The 23,421-nt window shown below is 39.2% G+C and overlaps 2 protein-coding genes across 2 annotated transcripts; one reads left to right on the forward strand and one right to left on the reverse strand.

The window, feature by feature from the left end:
• Window positions 1-2,578: 2,578 nt before the first annotated feature.
• Window positions 2,579-23,025, forward strand: LOC126981067 (HIV Tat-specific factor 1 homolog). The gene is made up of 9 exons (XM_050831743.1): window positions 2,579-2,987; window positions 4,797-5,805; window positions 7,143-7,320; window positions 8,096-8,298; window positions 16,014-16,183; window positions 17,275-17,461; window positions 17,865-18,001; window positions 20,647-20,769; window positions 22,926-23,025. Exons 2-8 carry the CDS (start codon window positions 4,810-4,812, stop codon window positions 20,738-20,740), a joined length of 1,965 nt encoding a protein of 654 aa, XP_050687700.1. The 5' UTR covers window positions 2,579-2,987; window positions 4,797-4,809; the 3' UTR covers window positions 20,741-20,769; window positions 22,926-23,025.
• On the reverse strand, window positions 10,220-15,259 carry LOC126981076 (lithostathine-like). Its single transcript, XM_050831759.1, has 3 exons — window positions 14,579-15,259; window positions 12,994-13,212; window positions 10,220-10,996 (listed from the first exon to the last, which is right to left on the reverse strand). The coding sequence occupies exons 1-3, from the start codon at window positions 14,628-14,630 to the stop codon at window positions 10,737-10,739; spliced, it is 531 nt and encodes a 176-aa protein (XP_050687716.1). The 5' UTR covers window positions 14,631-15,259; the 3' UTR covers window positions 10,220-10,736.
• Window positions 23,026-23,421: the final 396 nt, after the last annotated feature.

Here is a 23,421-nt window from a genome sequence, read left to right on the forward strand (position 1 = left end):
ATGGCAAAGTGACACATGCAATGCCGCACAGTGCTGGCAGCCTGGCAGTGTCACCGCAGCCTTGGGCGTTTCTCTACAACCACCTTGGCCTTGTCCTCTGTCACTGTCTTGCTTTAATTGTCAGCTCATATCACCTGGAACTACTGATGAGAACCGATCTGGGTCCTATTAATTGTAGCTATATATATATATATATATATATATATATATATATATATATATATATATATATATATATATATATATATATATATATATATATCCCTTATAGCCTGTGGTCAACTATATTATGTTCTGTCTCGTGCATCATGCATGAATAATAACTGCAGAATTGAATGACTGAGGGCAAAACAACCGGCTCCAATAGCATTTTTTCCCAGTTATGCAGAGTGATCAATCAATCAATCAGAGTGTCTGGATCCATAAATATTTGGCTCGGGGATGACGCATGCACACACCAGCGAACTACATGCAGGCATCCCTAAAAATAAGCTATAGCCTATTTACCCTACCTATTACTTTTCCTGTTATGAGAACATAAATAAACTGCAGTGATTCCGTTCATGAAAAGCCTTTAAGACCTCGACCATGACGTCATATAAGACGCCGGACAGAGTTTGGGGGATATTCCTCCGAGTAACAGAGGACCCTAAATAGCCTGAAAAATCAATAGCCAACCTCTGGGGTTACTCAGTTATTCGGCAAGCATGCTCATGTTACCGCCATGTTGTCAATGACACCAGTCTTCCGGCCACTCCTTCCTCTGTCCCCTCGATCCTTGCTGACCTCTACAACGTCCTCATTGACTCGCGAAACCTCCGGCCTTGACCTCCACAGCCTCTTTCTCAACCTCCAAAACCTTTTCTTCGACGGCTATTTTTAAAGTTTAAATCAAGCACTTTTGATTGTGTGTGTGTGTGTGTGTGTGTGTGTGTGTGTGTGTGTGTTCATATATATATATATATATATATATATATATATATATATATATATATATATATATATATATATATATATATATATATATATATATATATAAATATATATATATATATATATATTTATATATATATATATATAAATATATAAATATATATATATATTTATATATATATATATATATATATATATATATATATATACACGTCGCGGCCTATTGCGCCGTTAGGCCCCTTTCACACGAGCGGTTTCTGCCGCTCCGACACATGCCGGAGCGGCAGCCGCATGCCCTTTCACATGAATGGTTTCTGCCGCTCCGGCGAGCGGCAGCCGCATGGCACCCGGGATATCGATGGTCAAGTGCGATGTCTGCCGCATCCGCTTCGGTGTCTCCTTCAGTCATATTTGTAATCTTCTCTTGAGGGATCCCACAAACAAGGCCGTCTTTCAATCTCGGAGATCAGCGCAGCTCCGTGTCGATCATGATAATTTTTAATTAGCCATAACCCTGAAATTTAAATGCAGATGTTTGTTGTACATGCAGAGGTATACAGAATTAATATGTAAGACACGTACATTTTCAATATACATCAATTGAAAGTTCATAAGATGGAAAATATAGTGCATATGGTTTTTACCTTGACTATACCGCTATAGGGCCCTTGGTCTTGTTCCTGCCTGTGGTTTACCTAGTCTGATGCAGCTCTGAATCTCAAAATCTTCAACTCTAACTTCCTTCTGAAAAAGGTCAGTTAATGCATATAGCTTTTTCTAGATCTTGTTGCTTTTTTTGAGTGTCTGGTCCAGTTTCTTGTTGATCGTATATCACGGGATTGTCCACCCTTTTCTTTTTCTTCTTTGAGATTTTCTGTGACTGAGCCTACTAAAATTGAATCATGTTCTCTTATGTTTTTTCATTTTACGTACATGCTAAGGTGTCTAATAGGCGGGTTAATTTTTTTACCGCTTCTTAGGTCCTCACGTACCTGCACTGAACTCTCACTTTCCTTCCACTGACTTCACTTAACTATTTTATTTTCCTTTGGTTTCTTCACTTTAGCTTACTCCGGACTTTTCTATTTGCATTTCTCTTTTCTGCCCTTTTGTTTGCGAGGGGTGAGTATGGGCAAACACTAGAATATAATACCCTCTGTTTCACTTTCCTTCCACTGACCTTACTTAACTATTTTATTTTCCTTTGTTTTCTTCACTTTAGCTTACTCTGGACTTTTCTATTTGCATTACTACCTTCTCCCTTGTTGTTTACCTGCAATAATAAACCATCAATCAATCAATCAATCTTTTCTCCCAGTCCTCCTGTAGTGGGCGTGGGATTGCCTTTGTAACGGCTCTCACTTTTTTTCTTATTCTTGATTCTTGATTTTTGTTGATTGACGTTGTTGATTGGCATTGTTGTCTTTTAGTTTTGTTCAGTTTTCTTTTTTCTTTTGTTCCATATCAATTTCTTCCAGAGTTAATTAATGGTTGAAACACTAGTATGTCTGCTATTAAGTGTTCTCTGCTTTGATTTTCTGAGTTCTGTATAAAGTTTTGGTTTTGTCTTATTTCTTTATATTCTTCACAGTCCAGCAGAAAATGTTCTAATGTTTCTACTTTCTGCCCTTATTGTTTGATTCGGGGTTCCGTTGCAAACGCTCAAACTTCCCAACTCGAGTAAACATCCCGGAGACCCTCGTGAAGAACGCGTACGGTGGCACCAAACCTACGCTGGTCAGCCTAACTAGCCCCATAAAACACCCAAGAAGAAGAAGAAGTGCTGGCATCGAAAAGGCTTATCTAGAACGTTCAGAGTAAGAAGTGCAAGTACTCCCACGCCGCCAACTGCTTTCCCTGCCATCCAGTGTCCCCCTTTGGCTGATCCCCGCCTCGACGACCGGCCGTCACCCCCTCGCCGTGCCTGCCTGAGGGGAAAAACAGCCGCCGTGTCCTCCACCACCTCGGACGACACTTACCTGGATTTCTTACCTGGATTACCTCAGCACCTCGGACGACACTGCCAGGGCTACCACCATTACCACCACAAACAAGTAAGCTTCTGTCATTTTACGAGCCCCAACAATAGTTTGGTTAATCTGAAGAAAAATCACTCGTACATTTGCATCTTATTTCCTTTTCCTATAGCTATATGTATCTGTCGTCTCCAGACTTAATTTCAAAATAATCGGTTGAAAAATAGTTGAGATTTTGTAAAGAATGTTAGTCATTTTTTGGCATTTTTGGCGTGTATTATATTTTTATTCTTGCTAAATAATAATTGTATCTCAATGAAACTTGGGAATCTTATACTTAAGGTACAAAGAGGGGTTAAGATTCATTTTAGTACCATGCCAGTATTTCATTACCTACCTTATAAATCATCACTAGCTTTTCATGTATCTGTTCTACAAATGTTCAACAATCATGGAAACACTTTCAAAATCCAATTCAAGGACTATTTATTGTTGAAAATAGGGGACAATATTCACGAAAGCGTAGCCTCCTCTGGCGACGGCTGTGGCGGCGGTGCCACCGGTGTTGCAAGAAATAGTTCAGTTGGAGTAGTTTAAATATGCTCCCACCCAAAACCCTCTGCAAGCTATTTTGTATATGTGGTGGCGGCACTGCCACCGCGGCCGCCTCCAGAGGAGGCTATGCTTTCGTGAATATTATCCCCTATTTTCAACAATAAATAGTCCTTGAATTGGCCTTTGCATCGGCGCCGCCTGAACGGTATATTTGTTGGGGCACATGTGTGTGGCTGTGTTTGTTGTGGGTTTGGGCTTCTCAATTTGCTAGTTCTTGTTTTCCACATGTTGCACGGGACCCCTTTCTTTTCTTCCATCTCTTCTTTTTGTAAAGGAAGAGATGGAATAAAAGAAAGAGGTCCCGTGCAACATGTGGAATGTGGGAATTGTCAGATTGAAGAGCCTGGGCCCACGATGGGCACAGCCACACATGCACAAGCCCCGATGAAAGTGCCGTTTGTGTGGCGCCGATGCAGGGGCTGCGCCGCCAATGCTCAACATCACCATCATCAGCCGCCCGTCAGCTGCTCATGCCCAGCACACGGTCGGGGCTGCTCGCACACATGCGCCTGGCTGCCCGGATCCTACTCACCATGCTTCCCGCGGCCAATGGAAAGGGTCAGGGGGTGGGTAAGAGCAAGAATGGGAATCAAGGACCAAAACAAGGTGTGCCTTTTCCGTTTCCTTTCGGATCATATCGCAGTTTCAGTTCTAAATAAAAATCAATTTTTTTTGGTCACTATCGCAGACTTGGTGAATCACAAAATTGAAACTCTCAATCCTGGAGACAGTACTGTAATAGTACCAAACCTCACATGTGCAAGTGAAACGTGGGCCTGGAATGAAAGTCAGAGGTCTAGAGTGCAGGTAGTGGAAATGAGTTATTTGAGGAGTGCTTGTGGTGTGAGTAAAATGGATGGAATGAGTAATGAAAGTGTGTACGAGCATTTTGGAATGTGTCACAGGGGTGAAGGGAAGAAGTATGGAGTGGTGGAAGAAGCGAAGCGACAGACTTTAAAGTGGTTTGGCCACATGGAGCGAATGGAGGAGAGTAAGATAACCAGAAGGGTGTATGTGAGTGAGATAGAGGGAGAGAATGCTAGAGGATGACCTCCAGTGAAATGGAGAGATAGGGTGCAGGAGTATGTTAGGGAGAGGGGGGAAAAATCTTTGAGAAACTTTGAGCAGGCAAGGAGGGAGTGTCTGGATAGAGAAAGTTGGAAACTCTTCTGCTGTGGCCATCCCCTGGTGGGAGCTCCTAGGAGCAGGCGTCGATGAAATAATGAATGATGATGATGCTTTTGGATTGATTTTATTGTTTTTTTTTTACAGGTTTCCATGCCTAATGGCAGACCAGGTTGCTTCACATGCTGAAGAAAGTGATGGTACAACTATGAGTGATGGAAACCAAACTGCACCTGACACCCTCGAAACCCAAGATCAGTTTTCCAAGCCATCAGAGGACTGTACAACCGAGAGCAAAGTAAATGATACTGTGGAAGAGAAGTCAGAGAATGATGACGGGTCCTCTACAGAGACTAGTTCAACAAGTGCATGTGAAAGTACTGAGGAAAGAGTACTTAAGGTTGACAAATTAGATGAGCTCTCTGAGAATGGTGTTGAGCCCAGCACGAAGGAACCTCCTGAAGAAGGTGGAAATAGTGAGAAGGAAGCAGCTGTTGATTCCCTTTCTGAAGTGAAGGAACATCATTCCTATGAACTAATTGATGGCCAATATTACTATTCTGATACTACCTCAGGAAAGAGATATAGATATGAAGAAAAAACAAAAGAGTGGGTGGAGGTGGTTGCTGACAGTGAAGGGAAGGTATTGACAGAGGGTTCAAACCCTGAGCATACGAGTGAGCATGGCATTACAGTAGACAGTGAAGGGAGAACTTACTACTATGCAGACAATCATTATATGTGCAAGGATGGTGATGGGAATGTTTTTTACATGAATGAACAGAATGAATGGAAACCTTGGGCCGAGAAAGAGTGTAACCAGTCTTCAGAGTCTTCTAAATGGTACTTCTATCAGGATGACTCCACATTCTATAGAGATAATGCATCTGGAGTTGTTTATAAATATAATAAGGAGGACAACAAATGGGAAAAATATGAAGGGAAGTTGAAGAAGAAACGACCTCATGTTGATGATGAAGAAGAGTTTGATACTGAAGAGGAGGAGTCAGATGGAGAAACCGAAAGTGGTCTCATGCCTCCAGGGGCCAAGGAAGACCCTAATATCAACTATGATGGTACAACTTATACGAAAGTGGACCCTAGTGATAATATGATGTATGAGTGGGACGCACAGAGAAGAGCATGGTTTCCAAAGGTAGGTATTATTGTAATCTGTAAAAGAAATGTTTTTCTTCCTGAACTAGGGCAGAGTGGAAGAAAAATGGCCATCAGTGGAGGGTTGTCTTTATTTTTCCCTAGTAAGTGGAGGCAAGGGAGGAGCTAGTGGTGGTTGCATGTGTTGATATGAATGGGCTGAATGGTGAATGCAAAAGGAGATAAATGTTAAAATCATTTGTGAAAGGAAAGTTAGACATGTTAGGTGCTGGTGGAACACACCTGATAGTATGTGGTGTGTGGGAGTGTGGAAGTGATGTTGTTGAGAGACTGCTAGAATGTGTAGAAGTTGGAGTAATGTGGGAAGTGGTAGAGAAGAGAAGAGGGAAGAAAGGGTGCATGATGCTGGTCTCCCCGTGAGTATTGGTGGAAGTACTGATGGACATGACTGATGTGGTTCCAGGATAACATGGACGACAGGGAAGATAGGTATTATGAAGGATGCTTGGGTATATGCAGATGACCCAGGGATAAGGGAAAGAAAGATTAAACTGATATGAAGAGATTTTGGGAGGAGTTAGGGCATTATTTGAAAACTTTTGAGAATGAGAGAGAGAGGAAAAAGAAAAAAAAAGTGTTAGAAGCAAGGGGACTAGTGGTGTGGTTGGGAAATGACATGGACAAGGAATGTAACACAGCAATCATTAATATGTGCAGTAGATATTAGCTATTTCATAGGTGCATGTGGTGTCTCAGGATGGGATGGAGAAGGCAATGATAGTATGTATGAGAAATTTGGGTGTAACAGTAAAGGATTGTGAAATAAATGAATGGATAGAGCATAGTACTCACATGTGATGAGAATGAATGAGGATAACCTTGTGAAGAGAGTATATGAGGACAGGATTGAGGGAGGGGATGTCCCGGGGAGACCACCAGTGAATTGGATTAAAACAGTGGACGAGTATTAGAGAGATGGTAGGCGAGGGATTGAGTGTGCTGAGAGGAGCATTCTGGAACAGGGAAAATTGGAGACACTTCTGCCATGGCCACCACCCTCGAGGGAGGTTTTCATGAGGGAGCAGGACAGTGGATGTATAGAGATAGATAGATGTGTGTGAATGTGCATGGTGGACCCCTCAGACTTCATTGCATTGACTTTTTTTTTTTAAATGAAGTCCTTTTGACTCCACACTTCCTTGGTAGGGAAAGGAGCTCTTGGTAGTGATAGTTATGACTTTGTTTGAACATCAGTATCAAGAACTAAATAAAACAAGCATTGTATTTTATAGGAAATTACTTATTAAAGTGTCAAACATTTATACATATTTTGAAAAATTTTTGCTACACATTTTTTATCTAAACAATTTATAACAGCTGGATGAAGATTTCATGGCAACATACCAGCTGAGTTATGGGTTCAATCCAGATGGAACAAAAAATGAAAATCCACTGAAATTTGATGATGAAAACGAGGAAGAAGAAGAGGCAAAAGCTGAAGAGCTCAAACAGAAAATGGAACAAGAAAATGCAAAGGCAACGAAGAAGAAACCAAGTAAGTTCATTGTCTTTTCTTTGTTGTTGTTCTGTATTGTTAGGTAGGTATGTGACAGCAGGATTAAGAGAGAGGGTATCAGGAGGAGATCACCAGTGAGATAGAATTCTAGAGGGTATGAGTATTGGAGAGTTGGCTGCCAAGGGACTGAGTGTGCTGAGAGGGAGTGCTGGAGCGTAAAAAAAATGGAGATGCTTTTGCCGTGGTCACATTTTTGGGTAAAGTTGCCGTGTGGGAACAGAGTGTCACAGATACTGATAGATAGATGGAATTGACAAGTACTTTTTTCCATATTCAATACCCTCCAGTTTACCTGCGGCTGCAAACTATCATCTAGTACTTCACACATCTCAATATTTTTTTTATTTTACCCACTTCATCTTTGTATATAGGCTCACTTCTAATCGACTATTGACAAATATGGTAAAAAACAATCCATGGTGCTTTATTGTTTTGTAACTAAACATATATTTCAGTTCAGTAGTTTTGACCTAACCTTTTATTTTGCAATCTTGTGCATAAAGTAACATAATCTTGATGTGCAGCTGGCTTCACAACTTAGCATTTGTGACAAGTATGAGTTAGATATTCATGACCATTGTCAGTTTATTTTCAGGGATACTTTTGTATGTTGTTTAGTGATGGTCTTAAAGTTGAAAGATACTGTAGTGATAGTGAGCTTGGTTTGGAAGCCATTTTGGTATCAAAGTAAACTCATATTAAGTCAGGGGGCATTGCATGCATCTGATATAATGAAAGATTGAACTTCCAACAGCTTGGTTTGAGATGGATGAGACGCGTAATACCAAGGTGTATGTCAGCAACCTGCCAGATTCGATGACTGAGGCGATGTTTATGACTTTGATGCAGAAATGTGGCATGGTGTTACTGGACGAAAAATCCAGCAAACCAAAAGTAAAGCTTTACAAGGATGAAGAAGGCAATTTTAAAGGAGATGCCCTATGCACATACATTAAGGTGAGTGTTTTTATGTAAGTAATATATATTTTAGTTATCTTTTACATTAATTCCTTCATAAATGCTCATTAGCCATTTTTAAATAATTTGGTATGCTTTGATAATGTAAAGGAGCCAGGCAGCTAGACACTTTACTGCAATGGGCATAAGCCACTCTCAGTGCGCTACATACGAGGGGCGAAGGGGCACTGCACACCTATCAAAGGCTCTCCCGTGTTCTTATTTTGTTTCTATATTGTCTCAATCAACAACAGGAAGTAGTTCAGCATGCTTTCTTAGGAAAAATTTTCTTACCTAATGGACCAAACTACAAGTTACTACATGCACATGAAACACACACCCCATTTCCTTTTTTTTCTCAAAATTACTAAATTATGGATAAAAAAAATGTATTGGAGTCCCCATCTTGAGTGGGGATAAAAATGTCTTCTTATGCTGACAACCCCAAGGCTCCTTCCACTTCCACTTCAATCAGAATGAGAATAGAATTTATGTTGTCATGTGACTGAAATTTCTTGTAGTTCTTAACCCATACAGTGTTTAGTACGTATATATACGTACCTCTTAGGGAAGTGTTTAGTATGTATATATACGCATGCTCCTTTGAGGGCTTATACGCCCTCTATTTTTGTTTGTTTATGTAACATTGTTCATTGACAGTAAAGAGGAATAATTTGACAAGTCTTCGTATTTTTAAATAGATGGGGGGTAGCATAAAAAAAGCAAGAATGACACCACAATAAAACATTTGCCTGTGCCACTAATCGGCTGGGACCAACCAGTAAGCCCCATCGTGAAAGCCTACTGATGTAGTTGGCCAACCAAAAAAATTAAATGAAAAACTTATGTGCCAGTGTAGCACTGCATGTATGCACAGTTGTTAGTTTCTGACCTGGCTCTGGTCAAAGGAAGAGGAATGTTAAGTTTTTCTCCGCTAGCTGACAAACGGATATCAGCTGAGTCTGACTCCACCCCTAGTGTTAATGGATCTCAGTGATGAGAAAGGCAAGAGAGGAGGAAGGAAGGAAAGAAGTTGGAATGAAGTGAAGGATGTGAGGGTGAACAAACTACAGCTAACAAGGGACAGTGCAGCTAGCCGTGTGCCTGTATAGGCAACTCACACTTGCTTGTTATAATCTGTCCCTTTCAACCCTAAAGGGCAGGGATTTACGGTGAAATCGGTTCTCCCTGTATGGCAATGTTATTACATTTTTCCAAAAATTGTTCTTTTCCCGTATCAATTTCATGGCTGTGCCTAAGCCAATAGTTTTGAATTTATGGGCATTTCCTTTATCCACCCTTCCTCATAAATCTGCCACAAACCCGAAGTCTTTACATCATATGGTGTTTCCGTGGTGATGTGAAGTATGGTAGTTTTCACCTCGCTGCAGGCCTATGTTCACAGCGCTGTGTAGTGTGTGTGTGTGGTGCGGTGTGGCGAGCGGCCCTCCCTCTCCTCGTGCTCCTTACTGAACACCCAGGACCAGCTGCAAAGCTCCTTCTTTCCTCTCGTATTCTGAACTTGATGATCCTGAAGAGTGGTAGGATGCATCTTCAGTATCACTTCCACCATCACCATAATAAGGTTGATCTAAAGGATAGCCACCAATGTGAGGTTGCACTATGACAGGGCTCAGCTTTCCTGATAAGCCGAGGGGTTGGAGTCACTGGCTGTGGAATCTCGGGAGCAGAATCAAAAGAGGAATACTGAGCATGGCGCTAATGAGTTGTGTGGCAGCTGAGGAGTCACACTGACCCATAAATCCCCGCGCAAACTTCAAGATTAGGGAGGAAAAAGGCCTCGCCTGCAAGTGTGAAAGGGGCCTTAGACTGGTACAATTAAACAAATACAACAGCCAAAACAAATAAATGTTGATGGTGTTAGGATATTAAAAGGCTTTATAAAGGACAGTTTGCTATATAAATTCAAGGTTCTTTATTATGAAGAAGAGTTAGTGAAGAATAAGAAGGTTAGCCAGCAAAATTTCTCAGGATAAGTCCATGAACAAAAATAAAAAAAAGGAAAGCACATCTCATTGACATTGGATTAACTTCTTTCATATACTATATATACTCATCTTATTATAGCCACCCTTATAGCAAGTGAAGGAATATCACATCAACACACTGTGTGTTTTCCTTACTCTCGTGTGTCTGGAATCTCCATTTGCTGTTCTGCAAGACTTTGGTTGTTATGGACAATACAACATTCTTTCTCTGGAAAAATCACATGAAAATTGAATTTTTCAGAGTTACAAAATGTTTCAAATCTATTGCCTTCAGAGAAGGATTATTTTATGATGTGTTAAGTGAAAGAGGGTGAAGTATTCAACCTCCTACCCACTTATATAAGGGTGGTGCAATATATAAGTGAAAGGTGATGGAATCACAGATTCCATCCCATAAAGAATTCTGCAACCTAAGATAACTTTGTATGACTAAATTGTTGCTGCTGAGTCACCATTATTTGGCAACCTTGTCTCTGCAGTTTCACAAAGATAATGCATAGCAGTGGTGCAGAGTTTGTGGTTCCAGCGATAGCCAATGTCAGGGGACAGGTAGACACACCGCCAGCGGGAAGAGCGAGGAAAACTTTGAGTTAGGAAGCCATTGTAGGCCATCTCAGCACCCGATGACGCCCATTTCCACTGTCTGCGGGACCAGTTGTAAATTCCACCAACCCATCTATTCAAAGGTGCTGAAAGCCATAATTAAGAGCAGAATTAGGTATAAACAACTTGTGATTCAGTGTCTTCCCTTATATTAACTTGTACCAGCTAATCTCATTACTGTGATACATATGATTAATAATTACTTTATAATGAGTTGGCCATTTAACAAATACAATGTAAAACATACCCTGAATTTATGTACAGTAAGATCTTGTCTACAACAATTTTTGGCAATAACAAATTAGAATAGATACCAAGTTCCTGTAAAATTGTTTTGATTCTTTCAAGTAACAATTTTTAGTGGAAGGAAGTGGCTGGACTCATCATGGATAATGTTTGTAGGTCATGGCCATGGATATGTTTATAAGGGGTGTATTGCTGATGTCACCCCAGGACTACCATTCATTTTTCCTATTTGACTTCTTTTTCATTACTTTTTTTCTTAAATAATGAGAATTAATATTGACTCAAGAATGAATTTTGACTCACCTTAAAGACCTTAAAATGCTTTTAAAAGTACTGTAAAAGATGTAGAAACATGCCCAGGGTGTATTTAAATGATTTATATTTCGCGGATTTTCACTTATCGTGGGAGAGTCTGAAACTAACCCACGCAATGGAGGGGGTGTATGTAAACAAAGGACATGTTGAAGTTATATGAAGGGTCAGTATAACCTCTGCTTACCTTCTGTCAATGTTTAATTCAAATCTGACTGCTGTTTCCAGTAAATTGTTCCCTATAGAAGCTGCTGCAGGAATATCAGGAAGGGGCTGTTGTGGGACTCCATTTTGCTAGCCATCTGTCATCTGCTAGATCTAGCGGGAAAGCTTGTAAAGCAGACTGTAGGTGTATAAACTAGTAGAGTAGCTACTAGCAGTACAAGCGTGAGTGGTACTTACAGCTTGAGTTTCAAAGGTAACTGAAGGGTAAGCTGGACCAGCTCACCCACCCTTTCCCCCTCTTGCTTTACCTCAGCCTGGCTAGGGTGGGGCCATTGTGTGAGGTAATTGTGGGGGTGGCGTGAGGTGTGGGGGGGGAGCACTGTGTTTACAAACTCCTGCTGGAGCAGCGGTGGGATATTTGAAATGTCGTCATTACTCAACCAAGTATTACTGTTACATATTTGTCTGGTCGTAAGTGTGAATGGTCGTAAGTTGCACACATTTTAACTCAATTTTTTTTTTATATATGTACAGTTTTTTTTTATATATGTACAGTGGTTTATATAACAACTGATTCATGAATCTGTGTTTTGTGGCAACCCTCAAATATTCACTCAATTCACTTCAATCAACACTTTAGTTTTGTGCCAAATATCAGTCTTGTGCAGAGAAAGCATGTCAACTGCCCTCTTGTACAGAGTCAGAACACTCTGTATTACCGCAAACTGTCATTAGCATAGCTGCACCATCTAAACAAACTGCCGCTCTTCCCTTGGTGGGATATTTGAAATGTCTTCTCATTACTTACCCAAACGTTACGAATATTATTGGCCTGGTTGTAAGTGCGAGTGGTCAGAAGTTGCATATATCATGTCTTGAGGACTACCTGTATAGTTCTAGAGACCTTGTTTTCTACATAATTGCCAAGAATATAATAACTATGATAACCGAGAGAATCAGAGCTCATAATGTCTCAAAATATTTAATTAACCCCTTCAACAGGAGGACGTGTATACTGCATCCTTACGTGCACCGTACCATATCCGAGGACGCGCATACTGCGTCCTGGCTCGCTTTAGCCAGTATACAAGTTATTTCATCTCTATATTTATGCTCACATCTAAAATTTATCAATTAACTTGTTTCTTTATATGCACCATTTAATTCTGCATGTTTTCATATATAATACATGATGATTATGTTGAGTTTATGGCTGAAAACTTGTTCTATTCAATAGCGACATTTGAAATTTGGCGCGCGCGGTGATCTTGGATATGGCGCGGGGCGCTGTTTCGGCCCAGTAAAGTTTGGCACAATTGAAAATATTTTTACCAAAAGTAAATACAATGGGACATCTTACCAAACTCAGGGCGATTGAGATAGGAGCGAACATTGTTATCCTCCCATCTTGTCTCTAAAGAAGCCAGCTGGCTGCCACGGTCTCTACATGAGAAGTGAGCACTGTGCCATGTAGCCATCTCTCTACTGAAGAAGTAACAACTATGTCCTAGATGGATAAAATCTGGAGGACACATGTATCGATACTGCTGGGCATTTTCTTGAGCTTGACCTTGATCTGCTGGAGAAAATTGATCAGTTGTTCCTGTCCCTCATTGACGGTAGCAGCGACGGGCCAAATTTGTGGCTTTACCGTGTAGCAGTGTCGGGCCAAATTTGTGCCATGATGTGAACCCCCCAAAACAGATGATACATAATCTGATCACAAATGCTTTGATATGTATTATGAAATGGTTTGTGTAAGGGGTGATTTTTTCTCATTTTTCTCGCTTAGAGGGACCATTAATAAACATGATCCCCGCTGCTACCGGGTTAATGTCATCATGGTACTGTTAAAACTTATCTTAATAGCCTGTATGAGTTTAATGTGGAAGGTACATGTAACATTGATGTTGCTTGCTTTCTCCTGGGCTTGACCCTTAGCTTCAGAAAAATGGTATGTTGATTATATCATTATGTAATATAGGGTCAGTGACCTATCTGAGAGTCACTCATGTATATAAAGTAGTGAGTGATGTAATATAGAGTCAGTGACCTATCTGATAGTCACTCATGTATATAGAGAAGTAGTGAGTGATGTAATATAGGGTCACTGATCTATCTGAGTCACACATGTATACAGAGAAGTAGTGAGTGATGTAATATAGGGTCATGGATCTTTCTGACAGTCACTCATATATATTAAGGAGTGAGTGATAAAAACAGTGGTTTTACATATGCATGCCTTTATCATGATCATCATCATCATTTTGAAAGGTAGTTCCCATGTTCATCTGAATCAAGCTTGATGGAATCTTTTTGAACTTCACAGATAAATCCGTGAGCCCCTTACTGTTTATGTCCTCTTTCATTATCTCATTCCAGCTATTGCTCGGCCTACCCATTGGCAATCTAACCAACATGTGGAAGTATAGTACAAATGTCAATTACACAACTTGATTGTACCAAAAATTCACTGTAAATCATAACATTCATGTCAATATTTCTTCTAGTTCTAAGTCAAACCCCTCATGACTTTGATATTAAAAATATATTTCAGTTTTACCTACAATATTAATTTGTTAGTATTTAACAGTGAAAATTTATCTGTGTGTGTTTAAATTCCAAAGTAGGTTTCCTTCATTATGTGAATATGAAACAAAAGATTCATCCGTGAAGTATAAATGATTTGCTGCATTTATTGCTGCAGGTAAAGGATGCAACACATGTCACAGGAAGAGAGTTACATATATGTCATGAATAAATTTATTTTCAAAACATTTCAGCAACAGAAAGATAACTAAGTTTTAACTATAAGGACAAAGTTATGCTAAGATATAATTTAGGGAAGAAAACTTTGAATTTTTTTTTAGTGATATTTCCTGAAGTCAGTAGATAATGAAATCTGTATGTATTGTTTAGAGTGACCAAATCTTAAACCATCATACCTCCCAATCTCAAAATGATTAAGGACAGAAGGGTGAGTGTTGTAGCCTTCATGATTCACTCTCCAGATCTCGATGAACAGTGGACAGACATGGGTAGAAAAGGAATGCAGAGTTGCTTGATGATCTGTTAGAGTAGCTGTGTTTTTATGTTTGTCTGACAACATCTGCTGCAGTTACCTTATCATCCACTTTACACATTATTATGGACAGACTGTTCAGGCTTTGGAGATAGTCATGCTTTCATCGGAAGGCACATGTTATTTAGAAACTGTTTTGAAATAATTAGATATGGCATCCCAGGCTTACTGTCAGGTCTTAAGGATGATAAGATTGTAGATAACTCTTGCTCTGTTTTCCTCCTTAAGTGCTATCATTCTTGATTACAAGAGATATAGGTCATAGAATTATTATTTTTTATTACATTGTTTAAATGTTCTTATCATTGATGAGTATGGATTCTTTTGCTCTAGGGCATAATTTTATGAGAACCCGTATCCTCTCAGCATATGCCTCAGTTGATTGATTGATTGATTGACCCAAAGCCATAGATCTCAAAATATATGGATTTGTTAACTCTATGTGAATCTTGCAGCCCGCAGCCTTCCATCTTTTGTTATCCTCGGATCAAGGTATTCACATAAAAATCAAGCATCAACATTCTCTTCAGTGGTAGTAGGAAGTAATAAAACATGTCCATATGAATTTATATAATTATAATGCCCAGACTATTAGTTTTTTATTCGTTTACATAAAAAATACTCATTACATGTTTCCATATTTTGTACAAAATCATTGTTTGCATTATTCTACTATAACATGCTCTAAATATCATATATAATATGTGTTTTGTTTTAAAGTATTATTTGATTGGTCTGGAAAAGAATAAATACCACAATTTATGAGATAGAAGCAAAGATGATGACACTAACATTTTTCTTTAGATACCCTATTAAGTAGAACAGTTTTCTGTTTTCAATGTTAAAAGAAAAGAAAATCAACTGCATTTGTTTGTCACTTGTGGCGTTTAATGGATAAAATAATGTTACACAGTGACTATTTTTGTTTGTTTTTTCTCATAAATTGTAGCAGTTGTTCTCCAACACAATCAAATAATACTTTAAAATAATATTATATAATCAAACCCCAAAGAGGTTCAAAGGGGCAATTATAAAGCTCGTGGATAGAGCAGATTGATGGATGGACCCTGGTAGGCGATACTTTGTATAGGAAAGGCTCATTCTAGGAGACATGTTCAGAGGAACCCTTGGGGATGGTGTTGTAGGGTTGGTGAGGCAATGCTTCCCTCATTGCATGTTCCCTTTGACTGTTTGATTAATAAAGAAACGTTTATTCTTGAAGAGGCAGTGAATCTAGTAATAATTTTTTCTTCCTCGAACCTTATATCAATGTTATTTAACTCTTCAAACACTTACAGGTGGAGTCAGTAGAATTGGCTCTGCAGATTCTTGATGGATATCAGGTGGGAAACAAGAGGATAAGTGTGGAACCAGCAAAATTTCAGCAGAAAGGAAGTTATAACCCCAAACTTAAGCCTCGCAAGAAAGGGAAAAAGGAACTTGAAAGGCTTCAAAAGAAACAAGAAAAGTAAGTTTCTATCATAACAATAGTACTTTTTAGTGTAGAAAGGAGCTTTGTTTGTTGCTTGCAGGGATTGAGAAAGTATCTGTGTGAATGTTTGTAATCACAGTTGTCCCTCAGTATCTGTTGGAGATAGGTTCCAGGACCCTACATAGATATCAAAATCCTTGGATGCTTGTCTCATATATATAAAACAGCCTAATAGTTGCATATAACTTACACACATCCTTCTGTATTTTGTGGGTTTCACGGCCAGCTACTGTATTGTCACCACCTTTTTCTTTCGTCTCACACTAATATTTACCTCACTAAAATCTTGCTTACTATTTATTTTACTTACCTAGTTTTACCGGCGAGTAGTATATGTTAGTAACTTAGTGGTGATATACAAAGTGCAAAAAATCTAATGAAATTAAGTAATTTACATGTCAGTATTATCATGAAATAAAGGAGAGGCATGGCGTTACTACACAGTTACTTTATATGCTTTGCCTCCAAGACTTTCAACCAGCTGACAATGTGTATACTGTTGCCAACCCCTCAAAATTATTAGTAATAAGAAGATTTACTTGGTAATGAAAACTGAGGAATTAGGTAATTAGAACACCTTCAGACCTGACAATATCCTGCACTATACCCTATCACAAACAACACAGAAATTTCTCACAAATTTTATGACCTCATGACCCTGTCCATGGAAATATTTAATAAAAATTTGTTATTATATAGAAAATGAGTTAGGCTTAAGGGGAGCATCTGCCACTTCTTTAATTATTAGCGTATGATGCTGATTATATTCATGTGAAATGTATGCTTATAGTGAAGCAATATACGTTTACTTTCAGATCTATAAGTCAATACATAATAACAGGAAAAAATAAATTCAGCCATAACTCTCTAATTTTTGCTTATTTCTTCATAATATTTTCCCACAAGCTAGCCAAGGCATGTATGGATGCAGTAAATTCAGTTTGTTTTTTTGCAATTTTGAAAAATATCCTCATATTTTTATTTACAGTGGGTTGGTTCTGCAGATGCAAAACCCATGGGTATAAGGGGCAGACTGTAACTCACATTGTTGTTGCTTGTTTTTGCAGGTTATTTGACTGGCGGCCGGAGCCGTTGCGAGGTCAAAGGAAAAAAAATGAGAATACAGTGGTGATCCGCAATGTATTTGACCCGAAAGAGTTTGAAGTGGCAATGGACAAAATTCTGGACCACAAGGAAGCCATGAGAAGCCAAGCCTCAAACTTTGGTAAAATAAAGAAGTTGGAGCTCTATGATGTAAGTGCAGATCTTTATTGAATTATGGTTTGTATTTTATGTATGCTTAACCCCTTCACTCCCTGGAAGTGGTGATTCAGCGAGTTGTCATTTGAGAAGCATATGAACAAATATTTGGAGATGCATATAATATGCTAAGGGATATAAAAATGGCATTTCTCTGCTGCTATTACTACTACTACATGAGCTTTTACTATAACATCAGCATGATGCTACTTGCCACAGTTTTTCAAGAAGGATACGTTCATACGTGTGGTATTACCTAGGGTTTTAAGTCTATAACTAAGTTCCCTTGTAGCATTCAAATTTTGAGAACTTTTGGGTAACACCTTTCATAATTTGATTTTATAACAAAACCTGAGAGAATTAAGTCTTAGCTCACCATCCTTATTCTACTTTACAGCTGCACCCTGAAGGTGTGGTGCAAGTCACCTTTGAAGAAGTAGAAAGTGCTGACATGTGTGTGGCCACTCTCAACAAGAGGCTATATGGAGGTCGCACCCTGTATGTCACTACTTGGGATGGAAAGGAAAAGTTCAAGTGAGTAATGATGGTTTGTACATAACCTAAGGTAAATGGCATTACATTCATTATCATTCATTTTTTGTCAGTTTTCTCATATTTATTATTGAGGCTACATTCAACAACTATCCTCAAATTGTCTGTAGCAAGTGCTTTCCTCACATCAACATTGACAGCAGCTTGATCCACCTCCACACATCACCAGGTCTTCTTTGGTTTGCCTGGTGTAAGAGAGGCAACCTTGCAGTGGAGTTTAAGAGGTAGAAGGATGTCAGTAAGAGGGAGTTGATGGTACAAAAAGCCTTTGACTCCACTTTGTCTACAAGGGATGTGCGTGTGAAATCCCACACACTTTCTGTGCGGTGCTTTGTTTACAAACACTGCATCCCTCACTGCTTCACTGCCACCTTTCCCTTGCTGTCCCTATGCACAAGACTGTTCTTTAGAACTGTATAAATTTATTTTTATATGGCTTAGCTCTCCTCCAGCTCCCAGCGGTGTCTAAATCTTTTAGGCAAGAATTAATCAAAATTGCTGGTAAACTCTGGAGCAGCCTTACTTCACCTGTATCTTCTCAATCCTATGACATAAATGCTTGCATAAATTCATTTTCATATGCCTGTATAGCAGACTGTAGATCTGAAAACTGGTGAGTAGTGACTGTAGCGTGAGCAGTACTTACATCACGAGCTCCACAGGAAACTGAGGGGGAAGCCGGGTGGGCTGGGGTTAACACTTCTAAATAATCATTGTAGCACATTGTATTTTCCTGTTTCTGACCCATAGCTATAGCTGTTGCAAAAAACACCAACAATTAGCAGGTTTCACAGTAACTTTAAATGAATACAATAGACCCATGCTTTATTGAACCGATTGGGGGGAAGGGGGTGATGTTATATCTGAAAATACTACACCCATGCAGGGAAATTAAAACAATAATCACACACTGGACACTGCACTATGCTGGCCAATGTTCATGTACATGTTTGGCCAGCCCACCACCAAACCTAATTCTGCAATTACTAAACTTGTCCAGTAATTGCACTGTTAAATGTAATATTCTGAGTATGACGATCTGGTAACACTGGCGGGGTAAATCCAGTGGTGGGCACGGTTCCGCTAATCCGCTAACCGCCAATTAGCGAAGCTAATTTTTTTGTTGACTGATTAGCATTTTCGCTAACTTTGAAAACAGTTAGAGAACCAATTAGCTTCCGCTAAATGTAGTTCCTCCTCCGCTAACTTTAAGTCCACTAAAAAATTCATACAGGTTTGTTCTTGTCCGTTGTGGGCAGACACAGCACCAAGTGAGCCACATGGCACAATAATACCAGGGCTTCCTTTTTTGGGTAAATTACACCCTAAAGTAGGGTAATTAGACAGTTATTAAGGAAACTTTTTGGTATTTTAGGGTAATGCATCTTTCATTTCCAACTCTTTGAACTCTGGATTTAATAACAAGAATTCGATATTTGTGCACACCTTTATCATCATCTGATTTTGGCATACTATACCTTTCTGGAAAGCTCTATGTCTAAGCTACAACATATTGAAATTTGAGGTCACTAGGTCTGTTTTTAATGGTTTTAGAACCAAAATACTAAACTGAAGCTAAATCCATGTGAAAAAGTTAGTGTCAGCTTCTACTAATTTCTTTATCAGTTTAGTGGTTTAGCGTAAGCGAAGCTAACTTTTTACGTAGTGGATTACCAGTTAGTGAAGCTAACTTTTCAGTTAGCGGTGCCCACCACTGGGTAAATCAAGTGCTGTATAAACAAACACACTCCCGTGACACAAGCACTATTTTCATGTTTGTCTGTGATTTATTTTTTCTGCACTGCATTAGTATAAATTTGTAACTGTAATGTAAGCAGAAATATACAAAAACGAAGGTTGATCCATATTAGGATATCATTAGTAGTACCTCCATCCTCCCAGCCAGCATTGCTGAGCAGTGGGGAGTCAAAACCAAATAAATGGGACTATATGCATAAACTCCACTGAGAAAAGAAAGTCCCACCAGTCCCAAATTGATAAATTCCATTGTAATAACATCTCTTTTGAACTTTCCTGAACTTAACCCACATTTTCATAAATTTCTGCTTATATTACAGTTACAAATATTTTCTAAAGCAATGCAGAATTTTTCAGAAAGCTGATGCTGGCCTCAATTTTTCTTAATAACAAATAGTAATGTCAAGAAATCAGGTAAGAGTGAAGTGTGTGAAATAGTTGGCATGTAGCAGTGGCATTACCCTGTCCTTGTATTCCCAGGCCAGCCTCAGATGCACTCTAGTCAATAACTTGAACTCTATGGAAAGAACCTCACGGTAGACAGTTGTCCAGGTGCCCGAGTGTGGTGCCACATGTATAGCCAATATGGTCTATTCGAGGGGAAGTCAGCATTAAGCGGAGGCTGCAGCATAACTGACTGTCTACTGCCGTACATCTCACTTATTTCAGCTGTGGAGCATGTGACAGTTGGCTTGCTTGTTTGGGAACCAAGATTTCGTTTGGAAACCGGTGTGTTTTTTGTTTGGAAAATAGGTTCAGGAACCAATTTGCTTGAGATGAGTCGCTTGTCAACCAAGGTTCTACTGTATTCTTATTTCCCATATCTCAAAGAACAAAAAGGGGTAATAATATATTGTTTGTACCTGCAGGATAGAAGAGACTGCTGCTGAGCGAGAGGAGAGAATAAAAAAATGGAATGAATTTCTGGAATCAGAAGCCACAAGTAGTAACACCACTAAGTGATCAGAAGTTGAATCACAAACACTGCAGTGGTAAGTTCCTTTGTTTTTCACTCTATTATTCTTCCTTATCTTCTTATCTAATTCCTTTTATCTATTCTTTTAGTATTTGAAGGGATAAGGAGAGGTACGTCAGAGATCTCGCTAAGGATGTCAGGTTTGTCTAAATGCAAATGACCTTAGACCTGCCTTTCGAGCTTTGAAGAGTCTCTGCTCTAAATCCACATCTCAGATGATTATTATCCGAATGTCTGATAGGCAGATAGTACAGATGTGGATGGGTACCAGGCTTGTTGGGCTGAGTACTTTGGGCAGTTGTACACAGTAGAGCCCCAAAGCGGACAACTCCCTCTGGCTGGGTTGCAGATGCCAGCTGCTGATCCACCAATAGACGAAACTCCATGCTCGCGCTTGCAGAAGTGAGAGAGACTGTGAGGAAATTGAAGGGTGGAAAGGGTGCTGGGATCTGTAATATCAGCACAGAGAAGTTGAAAGCTGGGGGTGAAGCCATGATCCGTGGGTTGCACATTGTGCTGTCTGCCGTGTGTCAGTCCAGTGCCATTTCTTTTGACTGAAAATGAGGGTTGGTGTCCCTATCAAGAAAGGGAAAGGGAACCAACAGGACTGCAACATTTACCATGGTATTACATTGCTCAATGTGCCAGGCATGGTGCTCGCTCATCTGCTGCTGATGCGAATTTAGTCTCATCTGCTTAAGTTTCAGATACCTGAGCAATCCAGGTTCACGCCCGGCAATTTGCCACAATTCTTTGCCAATAATCAGGTCTTAAAGCCCTTTTTCAGCCTTATGAGGGTCCAGGGAAAGGAGGGATTGCAGGGGCATCCACGACATCACCATCTCTGCTAGAATAATCTGACTTGATGGTGAAAATTCATGATAAACCGACCCACAAATGGTTAACATGCTGGTAAATTGTGTGGTAATCTGTGGGAGAGACTGAGGAAGGGGGAGCATAAAGGAGGGAGACATCATGAATCTAGTGCCCTGATTGGGCAGAGGCTCTAACGTCTTTGGTGTCAGTGTGCAGCGCTTCCACTAGGATTTTTTTTCACTAGGGGTGCTAAACCTATGGGCACTTTTGTATGAAAGTTCTTCATGTTTGGTCAATTTAGAGATGATACAGTGGTGCATGAAAATAAAAGGATGCTGCAAAGGATCAGATGATTTTGACAGGGTGTGTTCAAGGAAAAATCTGTTAGTAAAATCAAGCATGAGTGAGTTAATGGTGTTTGAAAGAGTAAAAGTGTGACCATGGACATTTATTTTGCAGAGCTATAGAGTTAAAGGAGAGAGCATGGCAGTATACAGTTTGGCTGGATTAAGAAATTGGCAGAGGTTAAATACTTAAGGATTGTACTATGTAAGCTTGGAAGTGGAAATAAGGGGAAGAGCAGAGAAGCGCAGACAGGTAATTAGTACCCTAGGGAAGTCTGATAATGGAGGCAATGAATAGTATAAAAAATAAGGGTGGTGCTGTGTAAGTGTGGGAGCATGGAAATAGAGATAAGGAAACAAGCAGTGAAGAGCAGACAGGTAATGAGTGCACTGAAGAGGGTTTTTAAGAGAAGTGTGAGTACGGGAGCAAAGGGGAGTATATATAAGAAATATCCTCCCAGCACTGTCACATACATCACACATATGGACGTGTAATGCAGCAAAGCAATCATGAATAAGTAAAATGATATGGAAAAAAGTAATAAGGATGTGCGTACTATATGAGTTTTGGTATGAGTGTGACAGAAAAGTTGATATAAAAGTGACTTGTCTGCACTATAAAAATGCAATTACATATATACTTACCACTTTGTCTTCTACAAAATATTACTGTATAAAAACTGTTATTTATTGTTGACAAGAAAGTGACTCTTCAGCAATAAAAACAATGGTATTACTTATTACTTATTCTTACTAGAGAAAAATGGTTTTCTATTAGTATTACCCTTAAAATCCTGTAATAGACTATTGCTATTTCTTATTACTATGCATTACCTCATGTCTGTTGATGGATTGCAGTTATTATCCAATCAGTCTACTTTATTAATGAACTTGAGGGCCTGAGATGTGTCATTGATAAAATGGCAGGAAATGTAAGTTTTGTTTGAAGCGAATGATCAGAATAATAAACAAGGTAATTTGGTTGCTTATTAATTGTCATTCTCTCTTTCAGGTTTTTGTTGGCAGATTTTGTTTGGGACAGTGTGGATCATTATTTAACATGATAATATATGAGTAGTAAATTTAAATTTGTCAATAAATTGGTAAAAAATGCTCCATTTTATATATCCTGCTTTCTTTTAATGTCCATGATACTGATTCCATTTCAATTTTGTATAATTTTCTATGATCTTCAATATTTCTCAGAAGGTCACTCTTCACCAGTTTGGGAACCTGTTTGTCATTAGTTAAAAAAAAAAAAATCCTACATATTAGATTACCTGAGAAACAAAAAAGTTCTTGTGGAAGCATGCAAGCAGAAAGGCTGATAGATATAGTTGTGGAATGGATGCTGTGGATATGTAATCTAGCATGGAAGCAGCGAGTAACAGAAGACTGGAGAAAAGATATTATTGTGCCATTGTACAAAACAAAACCGAGTAAGGATGATTATAAAATTGATATGGGAATGAATTCAATTACTTTGCAAGGTAAGGTAAAAGAACTGG

This window comes from Eriocheir sinensis, chromosome 46 (genome assembly GCF_024679095.1).
Source record: "Eriocheir sinensis breed Jianghai 21 chromosome 46, ASM2467909v1, whole genome shotgun sequence".
In the NCBI taxonomy this organism is placed as follows: domain Eukaryota; kingdom Metazoa; phylum Arthropoda; class Malacostraca; order Decapoda; family Varunidae; genus Eriocheir; species Eriocheir sinensis.

What these genes read in the sequence shown, in the direction of transcription:
- LOC126981067 (XM_050831743.1), top strand. Translation starts at nt 4,810, where the DNA reads ATGGCAGACCAGGTTGCTTCACATGCTGAAGAAAGTGATGGTACAACT. An exon ending in GGCAACGAAGAAGAAACCAA is followed by an intron (nt 7,321 to 8,095) that starts GTAAGTTCATTG and finishes AACTTCCAACAG; the next exon opens with CTTGGTTTGAGATGGATGAG. An exon ending in AGAAGTTGGAGCTCTATGAT is followed by an intron (nt 17,462 to 17,864) that starts GTAAGTGCAGAT and finishes TCTACTTTACAG; the next exon opens with CTGCACCCTGAAGGTGTGGT.
- LOC126981076 (XM_050831759.1), bottom strand. Translation starts at nt 14,630, where the DNA reads ATGAAGGCTACAACACTCACCCTTCTGTCCTTAATCATTTTGAGATTG. An exon ending in AATCATTTTGAGATTGGGAG is followed by an intron (nt 13,213 to 14,578) that starts GTATGATGGTTT and finishes AATTTTCTCCAG; the next exon opens with CAGATCAAGGTCAAGCTCAA. An exon ending in TCTCAATCGCCCTGAGTTTG is followed by an intron (nt 10,997 to 12,993) that starts GTAAGATGTCCC and finishes TATGGCTTTCAG; the next exon opens with CACCTTTGAATAGATGGGTT.